Here is a 20,768-nt window from a genome sequence, read left to right on the forward strand (position 1 = left end):
CACCCTGCTCAAACAGCTCATGGTATGTAGCTTAATGAACACTTCAGTACCACCCTGCTCAAACAGCTCATGGTATGTAGCTTAATGAACACTTCAGTACCACCCTGCTCAAACAGCTCATGGTAAGTAGCTTAATGAACACTTCAGTACCACCCTGCTCAAACAGCTCATGGTAAGTAGCTTAATGAACACTTCAGTACCACCTTGCTCAAACAGCTCATGGTAAGTAGCTTAATGAACACTTCAGTACCACCCTGCTCAAACACCTCATGGTAAGTAGCTTAATGAACACTTCAGTACCACCTTGCTCAAACAGCTCATGGTATGTAGCTTAATGAACACTTCAGTACCACCCTGCTCAAACAGCTCATGGTATGTAGCTTAATGAACACTTCAGTACCACCCTGCTCAAACAGCTCATGGTAAGTAGCTTAATGAACACTTCAGTACCACCCTGCTCAAACAGCTCATGGTAAGTAGCTTAATGAACACTTCAGTACCACCCTGCTCAAACAGCTCATGGTAAGTAGCTTAATGAACACTTCAGTACCACCTTGCTCAAACAGCTCATGGTAAGTAGCTTAATGAACACTTCAGTACCACCCTGCTCAAACAGCTCATGGTAAGTAGCTTAATGAACACTTCAGTACCACCTTGCTCAAACAGCTCATGGTATGTAGCTTAATGAACACTTCAGTACCACCTTGCTCAAACAGCTCATGGTAAGTAGCTTAATGAACACTTCAGTACCACCCTGCTCAAACAGCTCATGGTATGTAGCTTAATGAACACTTCAGTACCACCCTGCTCAAACAGCTCATGGTAAGTAGCTTAATGAACACTTCAGTACCACCTTGCTCAAACAGCTCATGGTAAGTAGCTTAATGAACACTTCAGTACCACCTTGCTCAAACAGCTCATGGTAAGTAGCTTAATGAAAACTTCAGTACCACCTTGCTCAAACAGCTCATGGTAAGTAGCTTAATGAACACTTCAGTACCACCTTGATCAAACAGCTCATGGTATGTAGCTTAATGAACACTTCAGTACCACCCTGCTCAAACAGCTCATGGTATGTAGCTTAATGAACACTTCAGTACCACTTTGCTCAAACAGCTCATGGTAAGTAGCTTAATGAACACTTCAGTACCACCTTGCTCAAACAGCTCATGGTATGTAGCTTAATGAACACTTCAGTACCACCCTGCTCAAACAGCTCATGGTAAGTAGCTTAATGAACACTTCAGTACCACCTTGCTCAAACAGCTCATGGTAAGTAGCTTAATGAACACTTCAGTACCACCTTGCTCAAACAGCTCATGGTAAGTAGCTTAATGAACACTTCAGTACCACCTTGCTCAAACAGCTCATGGTATGTAGCTTAATGAACACTTCAGTACCACCTTGCTCAAACAGCTCATGGTATGTAGCTTAATGAACACTTCAGTACCACCTTGCTCAAACAGCTCATGGTATGTAGCTTAATGAACACTTCAGTACCACCTTGCTCAAACAGCTCATGGTATGTAGCTTAATGAACACTTCAGTACCGCCCTGCTCAAACAGCTCATGGTAAGTAGCTTAATGAACACTTTAGTACCACCTTGCTCAAACAGCTCATGGTATGTAGCTTAATGTACACTTCAGTACCACCCTGCTCAAACAGCTCATGGTAAGTAGCTTAATGAACACTTCAGTACCACCTTGCTCAAACAGCTCATGGTAAGTAGCTTAATGAACACTTCAGTACCACCTTGCTCAAACAGCTCATGGTATGTAGCTTAATGAACACTTCAGTACCACCCTGCTCAAACAGCTCATGGTAAGTAGCTTAATGAACACTTCAGTACCACCTTGCTCAAACAGCTCATGGTATGTAGCTTAATGAACACTTCAGTACCACCCTGCTCAAACAGCTCATGGTATGTAGCTTAATGAACACTTAAGTACCACCTTGCTCAAACAGCTCATGGTAAGTAGCTTAATGAACACTTCAGTACCACCCTGCTAAAACAGCTCATGGTAAGTAGCTTAATGAACACTTCAGTACCACCCTGCTCAAACAGCTCATGGTAAGTAGCTTAATGAACACTTCAGTACCACCTTGCTCAAACAGCTCATGGTAAGTAGCTTAATGAACACTTCAGTACCACCTTGCTCAAACAGCTCATGGTAAGTAGCTAAATGAACACTTCAGTACCACCTTGCTCAAACAGCTCATGGTAAGTAGCTTGCACATTAAAAATAGCTTCATTTGTAAAGTGTAAAATGACATACCCGTAAAAAAATAATTGGCATACTATGTGCACAACAAAATGACATACCCGTAAAAAAATACTTGGCATACTATGTGCACAACAAAATGACATACCCGTAAAAAAATAATTGGCATACTATGTGCACAACAAAATGACATACCCGTAAAAAAATAATTGGCATACTATGTGCACACCAAAATGACATACCCGTACAAAAAATAATCGGCATACTATGTGCACACCAGAAGGGGGGGGGGGGGGGCACTTTTCAGGATAACAATGTTTGGAATAATTCACAACTCACAGTTAAAATCTAATCCGCAGACTATGGTAGTGTTTCGATTGGCTTGAAGGGGAGATAATTTCCACGCTTTTTTTGAGGTTTTAATATTGTGACTGCTGATAATATGGACTGATTGTTGTCTTCCAGATGCAGTATATGAACGCACCCTCCAATGAGCTGAAGTCAGTGTTCAGTGTTCTCACAGACCTCCTGGTAAGCAATCAGTGTCCAGACGCAATTTACTATGAGCCTCGGAAAACTAGGATGAAAACATGTCATCCCATATAAGGTTATGGAGTCTATACAGGTTAATCAGGGACGTCACTTTCCATTATTAGGGAATTTTTCATTTGAAGGAGGTGTTTTTTAATGAGATTTCAGTTTATTCCGAAAGTGTATTCTCTGCTCACTGTGCAGGCTGATCTGGGACCACATTTAAGGAACGTGCAATAAGCCTAGTTTTTCCAGAGCCAGACCTATGATGAGTTTTGCTTTGAATGTAATATCTTAAGATTAATCATATTTATGGAGAGTTGATTGACATCATGTGCTGGTTCTAACCATAGTCTGAAAAAAACTTCAAAACCATGAATTTATTAACTGAATCATTTTACAAATAATACTGAAATAAAGTTTTTGCTTTATTCCTAACATAAATAGTAAGGAAATATATCATTATAAAAGTGTGATTAAAAAATTCTGCCATGATTTACATGCTTATTAGTCAAATTTCAGTCTTCAGTAAAGTTTTTAGGTGTGTATATTTACCAATGAAAAGTTATGTCAAATAAACTGCAAAGTGTTTTTTTGAGTTTAATCAAATTGATCCAGATTGTGATTGTACATTTTTCTGTCTTCTAACATTTGTAGTGTATGGAGGATCCACTGCAGTTGAAACGTATTCAGCTGGTTGTTGATGGACATGTTGATGACCATGGGCAGCAGTTTGAAGGACTTTTAGGTACAGTGGAAACTTTTATTAGAACAATTTAAGTTCTGTTACACATTTGTGTTACAAATTGCTCCTATTCAACAAAGTTATTGCAAGAGGGGGAAAGTATTGTATCTTCTGAACCTGATAACTCTCAGATTCTGCCATTAATAATTATGCCCCCCTTCGAAGAAGATGGGGTATATTGCTTTGCTCATGTCGGTCGGTAGGTCGGTCGGTCGGTATGTCGGTCCATCCGCCAGGTGGTTGTCGTATGATAACTCAAGAACGCATATGCCTAGGATCATGAAACTTCATAGGTAGATTGATCATGACTCGCAGATGACCCCTATACAGGGCTCAGCCTAGGTTCAAACTTGAGGGAGAAGTGACTTCTCCCTGAGCTGAAATTAGGGAGAAGTGAGGCCACTAGAAGGAGAAGTGATTTCTGTTCGGCGTTTAATAAAATCTTCGCTTGTTTTATACCCCTCATTACACCAAGCCTTAGTATCATCATCAATGACAAGCAAATACTATTTTCAAATTCAATAAATCCTTACATATTAAGTCACATAAATCATTTCATACAAATAAAACTTGTGATTTCCATGTGCATCATAAAATAAGCAGTACTTTAATAATGCAATGACAATCCAAACCCTATTTACATCATAATCATACATGATAATTAGTCAGTGTTTTTTTCACCCAATTGGGAACAGGTCCGGTACATTGGAAATTCTTCGCGTCATGAAATCACCAAATTGTGGTAAAAACGAGTCTTAACAAAACAAAATCTTAATGCATGGGACATATAGTATATCTATTACTGTTTATCCGAATTGTTTATATATCCGAAATATGTACACTTGAGAATGCCTTACCTGTTTCATTTAATTATCCAAATTTTCCTTGTTATCTGGTTTAACAAACCTTATTACACGTACATGTTTGTTAAATCCAGTTAATGCTTTCTCCATTATTGAATCACCATTAGTTGTAATTCGAATCGCCAGCTTTGAATTGAACGCGGGTCTAATGTTACAGTACATCTTCCATTTGCAATGTCGAAGGTCATGAGTCATGACATAGCAATTTTATTGTACTCGGATAATTTATATCTTATCGAGGAAATGTGTTTTTTCAATGTCTATTGTGTAGTATTAGGACTTGTTAGTATAAAAATGAACTGTGATTCCAGTTTATATAAGATGGGTGTTACTCGTAATTATCGGTGGATTAACAAACTGACAAAACTCGCTGGACTTTTACAGTAGTGGATCTACGTAATTAATAGACCTTTGATCAATTTTGTTTTTCTTTAATAAGTTTTCCGACTTTCTTTAACCGTGCCGTCTTCCAAAAACCTGTAATTATCGAATGGTCAATCAATTATCACGTAATCATTAGACAACTTACAGCACGCGCAAAGAGGTTGCGGGATATAAAATAAAGTCGTTTACGTATGGATACGGTAGATAAAATTATGGAAATTAGCACTACAGTTTGCACGGTTGGGTTGTTAGTTTTTGTTTATATGGTTATGAATTAATGTCTGACAAAAGAAATTGCACATCGACTGGATAATTAGTGTTTATGAGTTTTGAAACACGAAACAAGTAAACAGTAGAACATACTAGAATAAATCGTATTCATATTTACTGTTGGGAATGTGTTGCGCGTGTAAACTTTTTTGAGAGTAAATACATGTCTATAACGACGTCATTTCATCGCTCAGGTAAACTACTGCATATGTATATACAATGCGCACGTTCTCATTGGTAACTATCAATGTTAATGTACCGCTTAACTCCGCCTGCAAGGCGTGTACTAATTGGGCTTGCAGAACAGAGAACGATCCAAACTGTCGGCGAAATGACACGCTATTATCTTTTGCTCTAAACCGTTATTGTTTGGAGTAAATGCCCATGTATGCTAGTTGCCTGGATAAGCTTTCACAGCAGTCGATCTTTTGCTGTGATAATAAACTGATAACATATCAAGCGTCATCGGTGACTTTATGACATATGAAACTAGAGAATTTTTAGATGAAAAAGTTGAGAGAAAAAAACGTCAATGTTGTAAAAAAGAAGGCAAAGTCAACTTCTCCTTCATGTAATTTAAGGGCGACATTATTATGTCCCGGGCGAAGATGTCGCCCACGTCGCCCTCACGGCCGAGCCCTGCCTATAGATTTTGAGGTCACTAGGTCAAAGGTCAAGGTCACGGTGACCCGAAATAGTAAATTGGTTTCGGGATGATAACTCAAGAACGCATACGCCTAGGATCATGAAACTTCATGGGTAGATTGATCATGACTTGCAGATGACCCCTATTGATTTTGAGGTCACTAGGTCAAAGGTCAAGGTCACTGACCCGAAATAGTAAAATGGTTTCCGGATGATAACTCAAGAATGCATACGCCTAGGATCATGAAACTTCATGGGTAGATTGATCATGACTTGCAGATGACCCCTATTGATTTTGAGGTCACTAGGTCAAAGGTCAAGGTCACGGTGACCCGAAATAGTAAAATGGTTTCCGGATGATAACTCAAGAATGCATACACCTAGGATCATGAAACTTCATGGGTAGATTGATCATGACTCGCAGATGACCCCTATTGATTTTGAGGTCACTAGGTCAAAGGTCATGGTCACGGTGACCCGAAATAGTAAAATGGTTTCAGGTTGATAACTCAAGAATGCATACGCCTAGGATCATGAAACTTCATGGGTAGATTGATCAAGACTCGCAGATGACCCCTATTGATTTTGAGGTCACAAGGTCAAAGGTCAAGGTCACGGTGACCCGAAATAGTAAAATGATTTTCGGATGATAACTCAAGAACGCTTTTGCCTAGGATCATGACACTTCATAGGTACATTGATCGTGACTCGCAGATGACCCCTATTGATTTTCAGGTCACTAGTTTATTCTGTTTTCACACTGTCCAGTAAAGAGACTTACAAATTGAATTTTTGACACATGTTCATTCATAATGATGTATAAGCCTTTGTTTCTGTGCCAGTAAATACTATGTTTATGGAAATGACGTGAGAACTCAACATTTAAAAAACCAATGTAATATGATATGTAATATTATATGGCAACAGGACAGTTGTGATTTGCTGGGTCAATTCTATTTAGCTTGACCATCCAAGCGGTTGATAGCTTTGACAAACTGGTGGTCTGAAACATTGAGAAAATGTCACGATTCACTGACAATAAATCAAACATGTAATTCTTGCTACGCAACTTGCATTTAATTTTGTCAATTCAAATTATACATAAAAATATAATTAATTTTTAATCTGCTTGTTAATTGAAAAACAGCAACACAGTTTGTATGTATAAAACAATGTTAATACATAAATAGGATCAAGCATATTAAAATATCAACTTAGATTTAGTTTCCTTTACTGTACAGGATTTGTAAAGTTAGGTTAATATTTGTGTATTGAACAAAAATAAGAAAGAAAAGTGTAAAGAAAAGTTAATTTGGGGATGTTCTATCCAAACCCTGAGAGTTCAGATTTCCTCAAATGCCAAGTAAAGATTGTAAATTTCAACCCACTTCTCTGGTTAGTTTTCAGAGGCACATTAATTAACTTTTGAGCTTAGTGTCTCATTTGTACATGCATTACTGTATTAACTCCAAATCAACTAGTACAAGTGGTAGGCCAGTATTACATGGACTGGTGTTCACTGTTTACACAGTTTCACAACCCCATCTGATACTGGTCAGTATCTTGGCAAGTGGCCAAAGTTGGGAGTGGAATTGATGGTCTATTACATAACTGACTTCTGTGTGTGGTAAACACATGATACTGGTCATGTGGTCAAGTTGCACTTGTATACATTTGCCCAATACACAACACTAGCCTTGGCTATTTTTAATCAGACTGCATTGCTATCTATGGTGGTCATTGACTAGGGGAGTTAACTGCTATAAATAACATGTTTCATTACCATTAATAAATAAAACATTACAAATTGTGTACACGTTTCACATATTGTCAAATAAGTCAAAATGTGTGAAAGGAATCCAAAAAGTCAAAGACTCAATCATATAATGGATATAATTGATTAGTATAGGTCCTGATTGGTTTTTGCACTATTAATTGGATACATTTCACAGGTCATTGACATTCAGTGACAAAAAACATATTCACATAATGGCTGTTACTACAACGGAGAGCCCATATGGGGGGCATGCATGTTTTACAAACAGCCCTTGTTTCATTCACACTCATTGCAGGTGTACACATTACAGGTATATGTATTATTGTTTGTAAGATCAGATGGCTCTCTTGTTACATGGTTGTTTGGAGGGCTAGCTCAATTAGTAGAGGGCTGGACTACACAGGTGTGATCACTAGCCCAGCCACATGGCTTGTGTGCTGATTGGTCTTGAAATCCTCTCTACGGCCATTGTCTACCTACTGATCACCAGCCTGGCCACATGGCTTGTGTGTTGATTGGTCTTGAAATCCTCTATACGGCCATTCTCCCCCTACTGATCACCAGCCTGGCCACATGGCTTGTGTGTTGTTTGGTCTTGAAATCCTCTCTACGGCTATTCTCTACCTACCTCGGATTCAAGCAGGGCCGTTATCAGTTACTAGGATAAGTATATGTAATTAGTTGTGGAAAAGTGTGAGGTGGATATCTGACCACCTTAACCCTTTGCATGCTTGGAAATTTGTGGTCTGCAAAAATGTTGTCTGCTGAATTTCTAAAATTAGCATTTTCTTCATTGTTTTTCGAAGAATACTATCAGAATAGCAAACAGTTTGGATCCTAATGAGACGCCATGTTCCGTGGTGTCTCATCTGGATCCAAGCTGTTTGCAAAGGCCTTTTAAATTCGGTTCTAGCGCTGAAAGGGTTAATATAACTGAAATACTGTTTAAAATTTAAAACAAACAACAAGTAGGCAAACAAACAAGCCGATATGGCATGTCAAATCATGTTGTGATACGTTAGAAAGTTTGTTCAAATTATGTCCCTTAGGTGAAAACTTGCTTCCCTCCCCCCCCCCCATATTGGACACATGGTTGATATAGACTTAAATGTAATAAGCCACCACGGCTCACATGGTTAATGTAGACATAAGTGGAATAGGAATTTAAATAGCCCTTGTCTGAAAAAACCCATTTCCTATGTGATTCAATTGAGGCAATCTTGGCCCTCTTGTTTGTATTCGAGCAAAGTCCAATTGAGTGGTTTGTTTTCCTGGTTTAGTCAAATATGAGCTCAGCTCTGGAAAATGGGGCTTAATGCATTGTTTTCCCAGAATAGCCTGTGCAGTTCACGCAGGCTAATCAGGGACGACACTTTCCAACTAGACTGTTTTTTAATTTAGAATAGACCTATTTTTAAAAAAAATCATAAAAGAGAAAAGTTTTGAAATTGTTGTCCCTGATTAGCCTGTGTTGACTGCACATGCTAGTCTGGAATGGCTTGTTGCCCAGATGCATTAAGCACAGTTTTCCCAGACTGATTCCCATAAATTCGTTCCCCTAATACAGCTGTGATCCGGCTGAACCATGTGTTGGACAGTCGGCGGTCGTACTGGTGTATCAAGTTCCTGGTGAACCTCGTCAACAAGTGCTCCCAGGTGAAGAATTACCTGCAGCAGACCAAGTCCAAGTGGCAGTGGGCCGTCAACTGGCTCAAGAAAAAGGTACTGACTGAATAAGGGAGTCATTCTAAATAAGGCTTTTAATTTGAGTCACAAAGAAATCATTAAAAGATATAAACAAACATCAGCATAGCAAGTGGCCATGGGTTGTCAACTCGCTCAAGGTACTGACTGAATAAGGGAGTCAGTCTAAATAAGGCTTTTCATTTAAGTCACAAAGAAATCATTAAAAAATATATACAAAAATCATTAAAAGATATATACAAACAGAACATAGCAAGTGGCTATGGGATGACAAATGGGGCAAGAAAAAGGTACTTACTGAAAAAGGGAGTCCTCCTAGATAAGGCTTCATTTGAGTCTCAAAGAAATCATTAAAAAATAATACAAACATCAGCATAGCAAGTGGCAGTGGGTTGTAACTGGGTCAAGAAAAAAGTATACATTAACCCATTCCTGCTCAGAAGCAAAGTGAGAATGCCTCTATGCAACCAGCATAAAACCAGAACAGCCTGCAAGTAACTCACAGGCTGTTCAGGTTTTATGCTGTCTGCTGCTCATCATTATCTTAGGGTTGGAAATTAAGCCTTTAAAGGGGCCTTTTCACAGATTTTGGCATGTATTGAAGCTTGTCAATAAATGCTTTTTATTCATAAGTTTAAACATTGGACCTAAAAATCTTCAGTAAAAAAAAACAAGAATACAATTTAAAAAAGGAAAAAAAAGTAAGCCTCAACAGGGCTCGAACCACTGATCCCTGGATTACTGGAGTAAAAAGTCTAAGACCACTTGACCATCCGTGCTCATGCTGTAAGCGGAAGTATTTTTTACCTATATAAGCAATCCTCTTATAGTCCCAGTAGTTTCCCAAAATACAACGACAACAAGAGAACTTTCCAAATTAATCAATCGTTTCGCGTTGCAACGCTTTATAATTTTTCAGGTTTTCATATCGTCAAAAGATGCATATAATGGATATTTTAGAGCTTGGTAAATGTTCAGTATTACTATTTCCTCACAAATATCATAACTGAAACGAAAATTTGCAAATCTGAAACAACTTTTTAAAATTTTGTCAATTTACCAAAATGTGAAAAGGCCCCTTTAACACTTAAACCTATTTAGAAAGGTTTCAAATTAAATGTGATTTTCTAAGTGACTACAAACGCATACAAATGGGTATCAGAGCGGTGAAGGGTTGAGAGGTTGGTTGTTTTTCGTCAGTCTAAATAATCTTATCACACTAGCCACAAAGATGTAATTATTTATTTTTACTAACATCAATCCACCAAGTGGCAGTGGGTTGTCTAATGGCTCAAGATTAACATCAACTTGGTATTCAGTCAATGCCCTTGTTTTTTTATGGTTGAAAGAGGGGATGCATCATGCCACTAAATTCAAGTCTCAGTGGGTGATGTTCTCTCAACATCTTACCTTTGTTTTCTCACTGACAGGTATTACAAACCTGTTGTGTTTAAGGATATATTTCCTCAAATTTGTTTTGATGTCAATTTATGCTGTAGAAAAAATGAAAATAATGATATTAAGTAAGTGTGAAGTAAATAAAAGTTTACTTGCTTGGCATGCAGCTGATATAGAATATGGTTGGGGTCTTATTTAGCTTATGTTCAATGAATAATATATAACCTTCGAAGAAGTCTTCCAGAATTTGTATATTGCTTGCTAAGATGATTGCTTTGTTTGCTGTGGAGAAAGTTGTGTGAACAGTGCCATTTTCCTTTTGAACACAAACAAATATTTTTTCTGTAATGATAATATTTGTTTTCCCATAGTGCCAGTGTTCCAAAAAGAATTTTCTGTTGTTTTTTTACTGTCCAAATGCATGAAGCAGACAAGTTTGAAGATGAAATAAGTTACTTTACAATTGCTTTACAATCTGCACAGGGCTTCTTTAAAAACACTTAAGTAAATGAAATTTAGATAACGCCACCCGTGTTTTAGTATTTGCTTTCCCATTTTTATGATATACTGATATACTATTTTTACCGTGTTGAGAAAAGTGATCCCATATTGAAAAAAGCTTTCCTATACAGATAATGTTTGTTTCTTTATGCTGATATTATTTTTTTCCCATACTGAAATTTTAGTCACAATAATAAAATATGCTTTCTCATTCAGCATAATCTTCCCATTCTAGATGACTGAATACAGCTACTGGAGTTCTACTACCTGTACGACAGTGTCAAATGAAGATTCCAACAGGAAATCCTTCCAAAGAACAGTTAGCGCTCAGGTAATGCAGGGGTTGTCTTCCTTCCAGAGAACTGTTAGCACTCAGGTAATACAGGGGTTGCCTCCCTCCCAGAGAACAGTAAGTGCTCAGGTAATACAGGGGTTGCCTCCCTTACAGAGAAAGTTAGCTCTCTGGTTATACAGGAGTTGTCTCCCTTCCAGAGAACAGTTAGCTCTCAGGTAATACATTGTCTCCCTTCCAGAGAACAGTAAGCACTCGGGTAATACAGGGGTTGTCGCGCTTCCAGAGAATAGTTAGCACTCGGGTAAAACTGGGGTTTCCTCCCTTCCAGAGAATAATTAGCACTCAGGTAATACAGGGGTTGTCTCCCTTCCAGAGAACAGTAAGCACTCCGGTAATACAGGGGTTGTCCCCCTTCCAGAGAACAGTTAGCACTCTAGTAATACAGGGGTTGTCTCCCTTCCAGAGAACAGTTAGTGCTCAGGTAATGCAGGGATTGCCTCCCTTCCAGAGAACAGTTAGCACTCAGGTAATACATTGTCTCCCTTCCAGAGAACAGTTAGTGCTCTGGTTAAACAGGGGTTGCCTCCCTTCCAGAGAACAGTTAGCACTCAGGTAATACATTGTCTCCCTTCCAGAGAACAGTTTGTGCTCTGGTAATACAGGCTTGCCTACCTTCCAGAGAACAGTTAGTGCTCAGGTAATACAGGGGTTGTCTCCCTTCCAGAGAACAGTTAGCACTCAGGTAATACAGGGGTTGTCTCCCTTCCAGAGAACAGTTAGTGCTCAGGTAATACAGGCTTGCCTCCCTTTCAGAGAACAGTTAGCACTCCGGTAATACAGGGGTTGTCTCCCTTCCAGAGAACAGTAAGTGCTCAGGAAATACATTGTTTCCCTTCCAGAGATCAGTCAGTGCACTGGTAATACAGAAGTTTCTCCCTTCCAGAGAACATTTAGTGCTTAGGTAATACATTGTTTCCCTTCCAGAGAACGGTTAGTGCTCAGGTAATACAGAGGTTGTATCCCTTCCAGAGAACAGTTAGTGCTCAGGTAATACAAAGGTTGTCTCCCTTCCAGAGAACAGTTAGTGCTCAGGTAATACATTGTTTCCCTTCCAGAGAACAGTCATTGCACTGGTAATACACGAGTTGTCTGCCTTCCAGAGAACATTTAGTGCTCAGTTAATATATTGTTTCCCTTCCAGAGAACAGTCAGTGCACTGGTAATACAGGAGTTGTCTCCCTTCCAGAGAAAGTTAGTGCTCAGGTAATACAGAGGTTGTCTCCCTTCCAGAGAACAGTTAGTGCTCAGGAAATACATTGTCTCCTTTCCAGAGAACAATCAGTGCACTGGTAATACAGGTGTTGTCTCCCTTCCAGAGAACAGTTAGTGCTCAGGTAATACATTGTTTCCCTTCCAGAGAACAGTTAGTGCTCAGGTAATACAGAGGTTGTCTCCCTTCCAGGGAACAGTTAATGCTCAGGTAATACAGGGGTTGTCTCCCTTCCAGAGAACAGTTAGCACTCCGGTAATACAGGGATGTCTCCCTTCCAGAGAACAGTTAGTGCTCAGGAAAAACATTGTTTCCTTTCCAGAGAATAGTCAGTGCACTGGTAATACAGGAGTTGTCTCCCTTCCAGAGAACAGTTAGTGCTCAGGTAATAAAGAGGTTGTCTCCCTTCCAGAGAACAGTTAGTGCTCAGGTAATACAGAGGTTGTCTCCCTTCCAGAGAACAGTTAGTGCTCAGGTAATACAGGGGTTGTCTCCCTACCAGAGAACAGTTAGCGCTCAGGTTATAGTAATACGTTGTCTTCCTTTCGGAGAACAGTTAGTGCTCAGGTAAAACAGGGGTCCTCCCTAAGATGCAGCAGGAGTTGTCCTTTTATGCCCTGGATCGAAAGATGGGGGGTATATTGTTTTTGGCCTGTCTGTCTGTCATTCATTCATTGTGTGTGTCCCAAAACTTTAACCTTGGTTAAAGTTTTGCAATAACTTTTGGATTATTGAAGATACCAACTTGATATTTGGCATGCATGTGTATCTCATGGAGCTGCACATTTTGAGTGGTAAAAGGTCAAGGTCATCCTTCAAGGTCAAATATATGGCTTCAAAGCGGCGCAACAGGGGGCATTGTGTTTCTGACAAACACATCTCTTGTTTACATTACACTGCCTTGGTCTTGATTTGATGAAATTTCTCATGTGATTGCTTTAGTTGTTGCTATTTTGGGGTAAATTTGTTATTAAATTCATTGTGTTAAGTCTCACTCTGTAATTGTCAGTGCAATGGATTGAAAAATGCTCCATTTTTAAGAAACTACTCGTCCAGTCTATATCAGGAAAGATCAGAGTTTAATAAGTTTGAATAAGTTGATCGCCTGTATTTGTTTTTAGTGTCATCATGGAACCATCATCTTCACATTGTGCACTCTTGAGGTTGCATTTATTTATCTACATAAAACTAGGTCAGAACATTTTCTCAATGATATCTTGGCCTAGTTCAAAACTGGGTCACATTTGATCAAAAGCTTGGTCACTCTGTCAAATTAAGGAAAAGGTCTGTAAATACGCCCAATAGTCAAAAATGTTGTACCAATGATAGCTTTTATCGAATAAAAATTGTGTCAAGTACGGTAAACAAAACTATGTCACTATGTCAAATTAAAGAACATGCTTGTGAACTCTAGAAGTAACATTTATTTCCTAATCTTCATGAAACTCTGTCAGAACATTTGTCCCATTGATATCTTGGTCAGTGTTAAAATTGAGTCACATTGGGTCAAAAGCTTTGTCAATATGTCGAATGAAATGAAATGCTTTTAAATCTAGGGGTCACATTTTTACCCAACTTTAATGAAACTTGGTCAAAGCATTACATTTGCCATATATTGATAATTAAAAAAGGGGGGCATAAATGCAAAGCATCATAAGATAATGTGTCATTTATATGTCTCTCTATCACAACGATCAAGGTCACAATTAGAGATCACATTTGGCCCTTTGCCCAGGTTGTCCGAACTGTAATTTTGTCATTCAGAGTGTTATTTGAACATAACTTCCAACAAAAGACCACCATGAAGGAACTGTGTGTTGTGTCTAAACCTTTCTCATAACTTCAAAGGTCAAGGTCATGATTTGAGGTCATAAATAGCTTATTCATATAGAAATAATTGAATGCTGGAGTTTCCATGCCATAAGGTCACATGTCTCTTTTTAGCTCACCTGAGAACAACGTGCTCATGGTGAGCTTTTGTGATTGCCTTTTGTCCGTCGTCCCTTGTCAACATTTTGCCTTGTGAACACTCTAGAGGCCACATTTATTGTCTAATCTTCATGAAATTTGGTCAGAAGATATGTCCCATTGATACCTCGACTAAGTTCGAAACTGGGTCATGCTGGGTCAAAAACTAGGTCACTAGGTCAAAAAAAAAGAAAAACCTTGTCAACACTGTAGAAGTCACATTTGATGCCCAATCTTCATGTAACTTTGTCAAAATGTTTGTCTATATGATATGTTGGTTGAGTTCAAAAATGGTTCCGGTCCGTTGAAAAACATGGCCGCCGGGGGGGGGCAGTATTCCTTATATGGCTATAGAGAAACCTTGTGAACACTCTAGAAGTCACAATTTTTGCCCAATCATCATGAAACTTGGTCAAAACATTGGTTTCATTGATATCTCGGACGAGTTCGAAAATGGACCAGATCGGTGAAAGAACATGGCCGCCAGGGGGCAGGGCAGTTTTCCTTATATAGCTATAGTAAAACCTTGTTAACACTCTAGAGGCCACACTTATTGTCCAATCTTCATGAAATTTGGTGAGGAATGTGGTCTGTATAATATCTTGGATGAGTTCGAAAATGGTTACGTTTGCTTGAAAAACATGGCTGCCAAGGGGCGGGGCATTTTTCCCTATATGGCTATAGTAAAACCTTGTGAACACTCTAGAGGCCACATTTATTGTCTAATCTTTATGAAATATGGTCAGAAGATTGGTCTCAATGATATCTTGGATGAGTACGAAAATGGTTACGTTTGCTTGAAAAACATGGCTGCCAAGGGGCGGGGCATTTTTCCTTATATGGCTATATATAATAGTAAAATCTTGTTAACACTGATCTAGAGGCCACATTTATTGTCCGATCTTCATGAAAATTGGTCAGAAAGTTCATCCCAATAATATCTTGGACAAGTTAAAATATGATGCTGGTTGGTTGAAAAACATGGCCGTCAGGGGGCAGGGCATTTTTCCTTATATGGGTATAGTAAAACCTTGTTAACACTCTAGAGGCCACATTTATTTTCGATCTTCATGAAACTTAGTCAGAAGATTTGTCCTAATGATATCTTGGATGAGATCGAATGGTTTCGGTTGCTTAAAAAACATTGCCACCAGGTGGCGGGGCATTTTTCCTAATATGGCTATATATCATTCTTTTGTAAAACCTTGTTAACACTCTAGAGGCCACATTTATTGTCCAATCATCATGAAACCTGGTCAGATGATTTGTCCCAATGATATCTTGGATGAGTTTGAAAATGGTTCCGGTTGATAGGAAAACATGGCCCCCAAGAGGGCGTGGCATATTTTAGCTCACCTGACCACAACGTGTTCATGGTGAGCTTTTGTGAATGCCTTTTGTCCGTCGTCTGTCGTGCGTCATCAACATTTTGCCTTGTGAACACCCTAGAGGCCACATTTATCATCAGATCTTCATGAAACTGGGTCAGAACATTTGTCTGATTGATACCTCGACTGAGTTTAAAACTGGGTCATGCTGGTTCAAATACTAGGTCACTAGGTCAAAAAAAAGAAAAACCTTGTGAACACTGTATATAGAAGTCACATTTGATGCCCAATCATCATGTAACTTGGTCAAAATGTTTGTCTTGATTATATGTTTGTTGAGTTCAAAAATGGTTTCCGTCCGTTCAAAAACATGGCCGCCAGGGGGCAGGGCAGTATTCCTAATATGGCTTTAGAGACCCCTTGTGCATTTTTTTTTAATCATCATAATTTTTTTTTAATCATCGATTTTTAGCTCACCTGAGCACAACGTGCTCATGGTGAGCTTTTGTGATCGCCTTTTGTCCCACATCAACATTTGCCTTGTTCACTCTCTAGAGGCCACATTTATTTCTAATCTTCATGAAATTTGGTCAGAAGATTGGTTTCAATGATATCTGGGATGAGTTAGAAAATGGTTATGTTTGCTTGAAAAACATGGCTGCCAAGGGGCGGGGCATTTTTCCTTATATGGCTATATATGGCTATAGTAAAATCTTGTTAACAGTCTAGAGCCCACATTTATTGTCTGATCTTCATTAAACTTTGTCAGAAGATTCATCCCAATAATATCCTTGACAAGTTTGAAAATGATTCCGGTTAGTTGAAAAACATGGTCGCCAGGGGGCGGGGCATTTTTCCTTATATGGCTATAGTAAAAGCTTGTTAACACTCAAGAGGCCACATTTATTTTCCGATCTTCATGAAACTTGCTCAGAAGATTTGTCACTGATATCTTTGATGAGTTCAAAAATGGTAACCTTTGCTTGAAAAACATGGCTGCCAAGGGGCGGGGCATTTGTCCTTATATGGCAATATATGGCTATAGTAAAATCTTGTTAACAGTTTAGAGGCCACATTTATTGTCCAATCTTAATGAAACTTGGTCAGAAGATTCATCCCAATAATATCTTGGACTAGTTCGAAAAAGGATGCCGGTTGGTTGAAAAACATGGCCGCCAGGGGGCGGGGCATTTTTCCTTATATTGCTATAGTAAAACCTTGTTTACATTTTTGAGGCCACATTTATTGTCCAATCTTGATGAAATATGGTCAGAAGATTTGTCTTAATGATATCTTGGATAACTTTGAAAATGGTTACGTTTGCTTGAATAACATGGCCGCCAAGGGGCGGGGCATTTTTCCTTATATGGCTATATCAGGCTATAGTTAACTCTTGTTAACACTCTAGAGGCCACATTCACTGTCCGATCTTCATGAAACTTGGTCAGAAGATTCATCCCGATAATATCTTGGATGAGTTCAAAAATGATGCCGGTTGGTTGAAAAACATGGCTGCCAGGGGGCGGGGCATTTTTTCTTATATGGCTATAGTAAAACCTTGTTAACACTCTATAGGCCACATTTATTTTCCGATCTTCGTGAAACATGGTCAGAAGATTTGTCCCAATTATATCTTGTTATCTCAGGTGAGCGACTTTGGGCCTTTCAGGCCCTCTTGTTTTGTTAGACTTGCGTTCAAAACTAGGGTCAGTAAATATGGACCCAGATCATGTTAAAGATCTTTGATATTCTTAAAACCTGGTTTCTTCTGCAGGACACCCTTGAAGAGGCTACAGCCTTGTTAACCGAGCTTGAGAATTACGATATGGACGGCAACGGTAACCAAGTGGCCTTGACCCCCGACAGCGATACCATGGTAACGGATGACACGAGCCCTAGCAACCAATCAGACACTCACATGTCCAGTATCGAGGAGGAGAAGGTGCAGAAGTCAGAGGGAGAGAACTCATGAGCAAAGGGGGAGCACTCAGGGAAAACTTAATGGCACTTAAAGGGACATAACTAAAGTCTCTGTGAAAGTTCTAAATTCATAAATGTGAACAAGATTTGGTGGTCCTTAAACGTTACCAGGCTGGAACTCAAAAATTTTGTAAACTGCTTTTAGGCCCAGTATTGTTGATTTGTTTGCCTGGATCTTCCACAGTTTTACTTCCTTTGTTCAAGGACTATTAAATTTTTACGGAGACTGTAATGTCAAAGAATGTTAAAGACTGTACAAGTGTGAAAAGCCTAAATAAGTCATGTGTTTGTTCATCTTTTTATAAAATGGAAAAGTTGCTGTTGTGTGTTTGCATTTTAATGGAGGTGATTATGTTCAATTCCATGTACTTTCAATATAATTTTCTTAAACACATGTATTATAAATTAAAAAAAAGCAAAACTAAATATGTAATAATAGTCATAAACATAGTTCATTTTGTCTTATCTATTATCAGATACGTATAAAGTTACCATTTACTTGCTTTGTTGATGCAATTGATATTGAGTAAGTTTTCAATATATATGCACATGATAAAATTAAAAAGGATGAATGTTCAAGGAATCATAACTTTTGCTATGGAATAAGTGCTAATATGTTGGAGATTAATCATTGATAATAAATGTGTATGTACATGTGATGCTTCTATTAGTTATACATGGCAAAAATGTTATGTTATAGAGTAATAAAAAAATGTGAATATGCCTTATTGTAAAATAATATTAGTACATTTATATGTGTCTTGTTCTGAGAAAACTGGGCTTAATTCATGTGCGTAAAGTGTCGTCCCAGATTAGCCTGTGAAGTCCGCTTTAATGGTATTTTAAGTTTCAAGGAAGTCCCTCCTTACCGAAAATCAAGTTTAGGCGGAAAGGGTCGTCCCTGATTAGCCTGTGCGGACTGCACAGGCTAATCTGGTACGACACTTTACGCACATGTATTATGCCAAGTTTTAGCAGAACAAGACACATATAGAGGATAAACTGCAAAATCATTCTTATTCATCTGACATTTATTTCCGTTGATTTCGTGAGAAGAATGCTCCAATTATTGAAAATATAGACAAACAATTATTACAAGAAATCAACACATGAACATGTCCACTAAATTATAATTTTTCGGCAAACCAAGAAATTCATTACAAAGAACATAAATGAATTTGCAGCACATACTATGACTTTAGTAATTGAAATTGATATGACAGTTTGTTTGTTTTTTTCTAAATAAAAATATGTTTTTTGAAAAGTAAATGAATGCAATCATGGTTCACATATTTGCAAATAAAGCATGAGAGTCAGGTTTTGTAACCAAACATTTAAACAAGGGCAGCAAGCAGTGGTTGTTGTTATTGTTTTAGTTGTATTTGACCTGTCTTGTTAAGTGGTGCATGTGACGCATTTCACACTTCATTTAAAACTGAATATAGCTGTTGTTGTTGTATGGTAGCAGTGCACATTTTCGTATTTTCTATAAAATATATAGTTCTTGCTGATGTTAATGAGGTCTTTAATTAGATAATTATAAAAAAAGACCTGAATTAGTGCTCAACAATTCAGACAGTTCTTTTGTAAAGAGAAGAGCTTTGTACTTGCTAGTTATGGCATGATGAAGATTTAAATTTTAATTGTTTCTGTTACCATAGCAACCACAATTTTGGTCTTTAAAAAGGACACTGGGACAGACCTTGGGAAACCCTTAGTCGACATTTACACTGGTAGAGGCATAATGATGTATGCCTGAATACTGGCCCAATTATAACTTGTATTGTAGCTGGTGATGTAGATAATTATTTAAATGTATAAATTTGGGCACATTTCTTCTATTAATCATAATTTATTTATTTAGACAGATTTCTTTAATTAATTTCAATTTAAAGCTATTTATTTTGACAGATTTAGAAAAACACAATCTAAAACTGCTTTTTCTGTGGACTGTTTGGGAAATTGTAACATGTGGTGTGTTTGGCTGAAACTGCATCTTATGTTATACAATTTAAGATTGAAATTGCATATTGATTGTTAAATCTTTACTATGTAATCTTTGCAGTATTTGTTATCAAATTTGAGATGGCAGCTTAAAAATAGTGTAATTGTACAACTTGTTTGAGTAGGAATTGTAAGTATGCAATAGTTTATATATTATACACACATACATTCATTTCTTACCTTCAGTAGAAAGCTATAATTAAGTGTGCATGTATATTGTAGACATAAGTAAATATGTATATTGAAGAAGTGCACATGTGTATTGTAGAAGGAAGTGTGCATTTATACTACATAAGCGATTGTGTATGTAAATTGTAAATGTAAGGGTGCATGTATATGATACTGTTTGTTATGGCTGTATATTGTAGATGTAAGGGTGCATGTATATGATACTGTTTGTTATGGCTGTATATTGTAGATGTAAGGGTGCATGTATATGATACTGTTTGTTATGGCTGTATATTGTAGATGTAAGGGTGCATGTATATGATACTGTTTGTTATGGCTGTTTATTGTATATGTAAGGGTGCATGTATATGATACTGTTTGTTATGGCTGTATATTGTAGATGTAAGGGTGCATGTATATGATACTGTTTGTTATGGCTGTATATTGTAGATGTAAGGGTGCATGTATATGATACTGTTTGTTATGGCTGTATATTGTAAATGTAAGGGTGCATGTATATGATACTGTTTGTTATGGCTGTATATTGTAGATGTAAGGGTGCATGTATATGATACTGTTTGTTATGGCTCAACTGACACACATTGTTGACTTTTGTTTGTAACTGTTATTGTTATGACTTATATGCAGGAGGAAATACACATGTATGTACAAATGGAGAAATAACTGAGCAAATATATGAAAGCTTAGTTTCAA

The 20,768-nt window shown here is 37.9% G+C and overlaps 1 protein-coding gene across 2 annotated transcripts in view; it reads left to right on the top strand.

Annotated features, from left to right (window-relative positions):
• LOC127874126 (ubiquitin carboxyl-terminal hydrolase 24-like) overlaps positions 1-20,768 on the top strand; it is a 126,008-nt gene extending 105,240 nt beyond the window's left edge. For both annotated transcript variants that reach the window (XM_052418266.1, XM_052418267.1), the window contains 5 exons: positions 2,689-2,754; positions 3,412-3,502; positions 9,006-9,160; positions 11,277-11,372; positions 17,677-20,768. In XM_052418266.1, the coding sequence (XP_052274226.1) occupies positions 2,689-2,754; positions 3,412-3,502; positions 9,006-9,160; positions 11,277-11,372; positions 17,677-17,874 (606 nt within the window). In that variant the 3' untranslated portion in view covers positions 17,875-20,768. The remainder of the gene's footprint in view (positions 1-2,688; positions 2,755-3,411; positions 3,503-9,005; positions 9,161-11,276; positions 11,373-17,676) is intronic.

This window comes from Dreissena polymorpha, chromosome 3, assembly GCF_020536995.1.
Source record: "Dreissena polymorpha isolate Duluth1 chromosome 3, UMN_Dpol_1.0, whole genome shotgun sequence".
NCBI lineage: Eukaryota > Metazoa > Mollusca > Bivalvia > Myida > Dreissenidae > Dreissena > Dreissena polymorpha.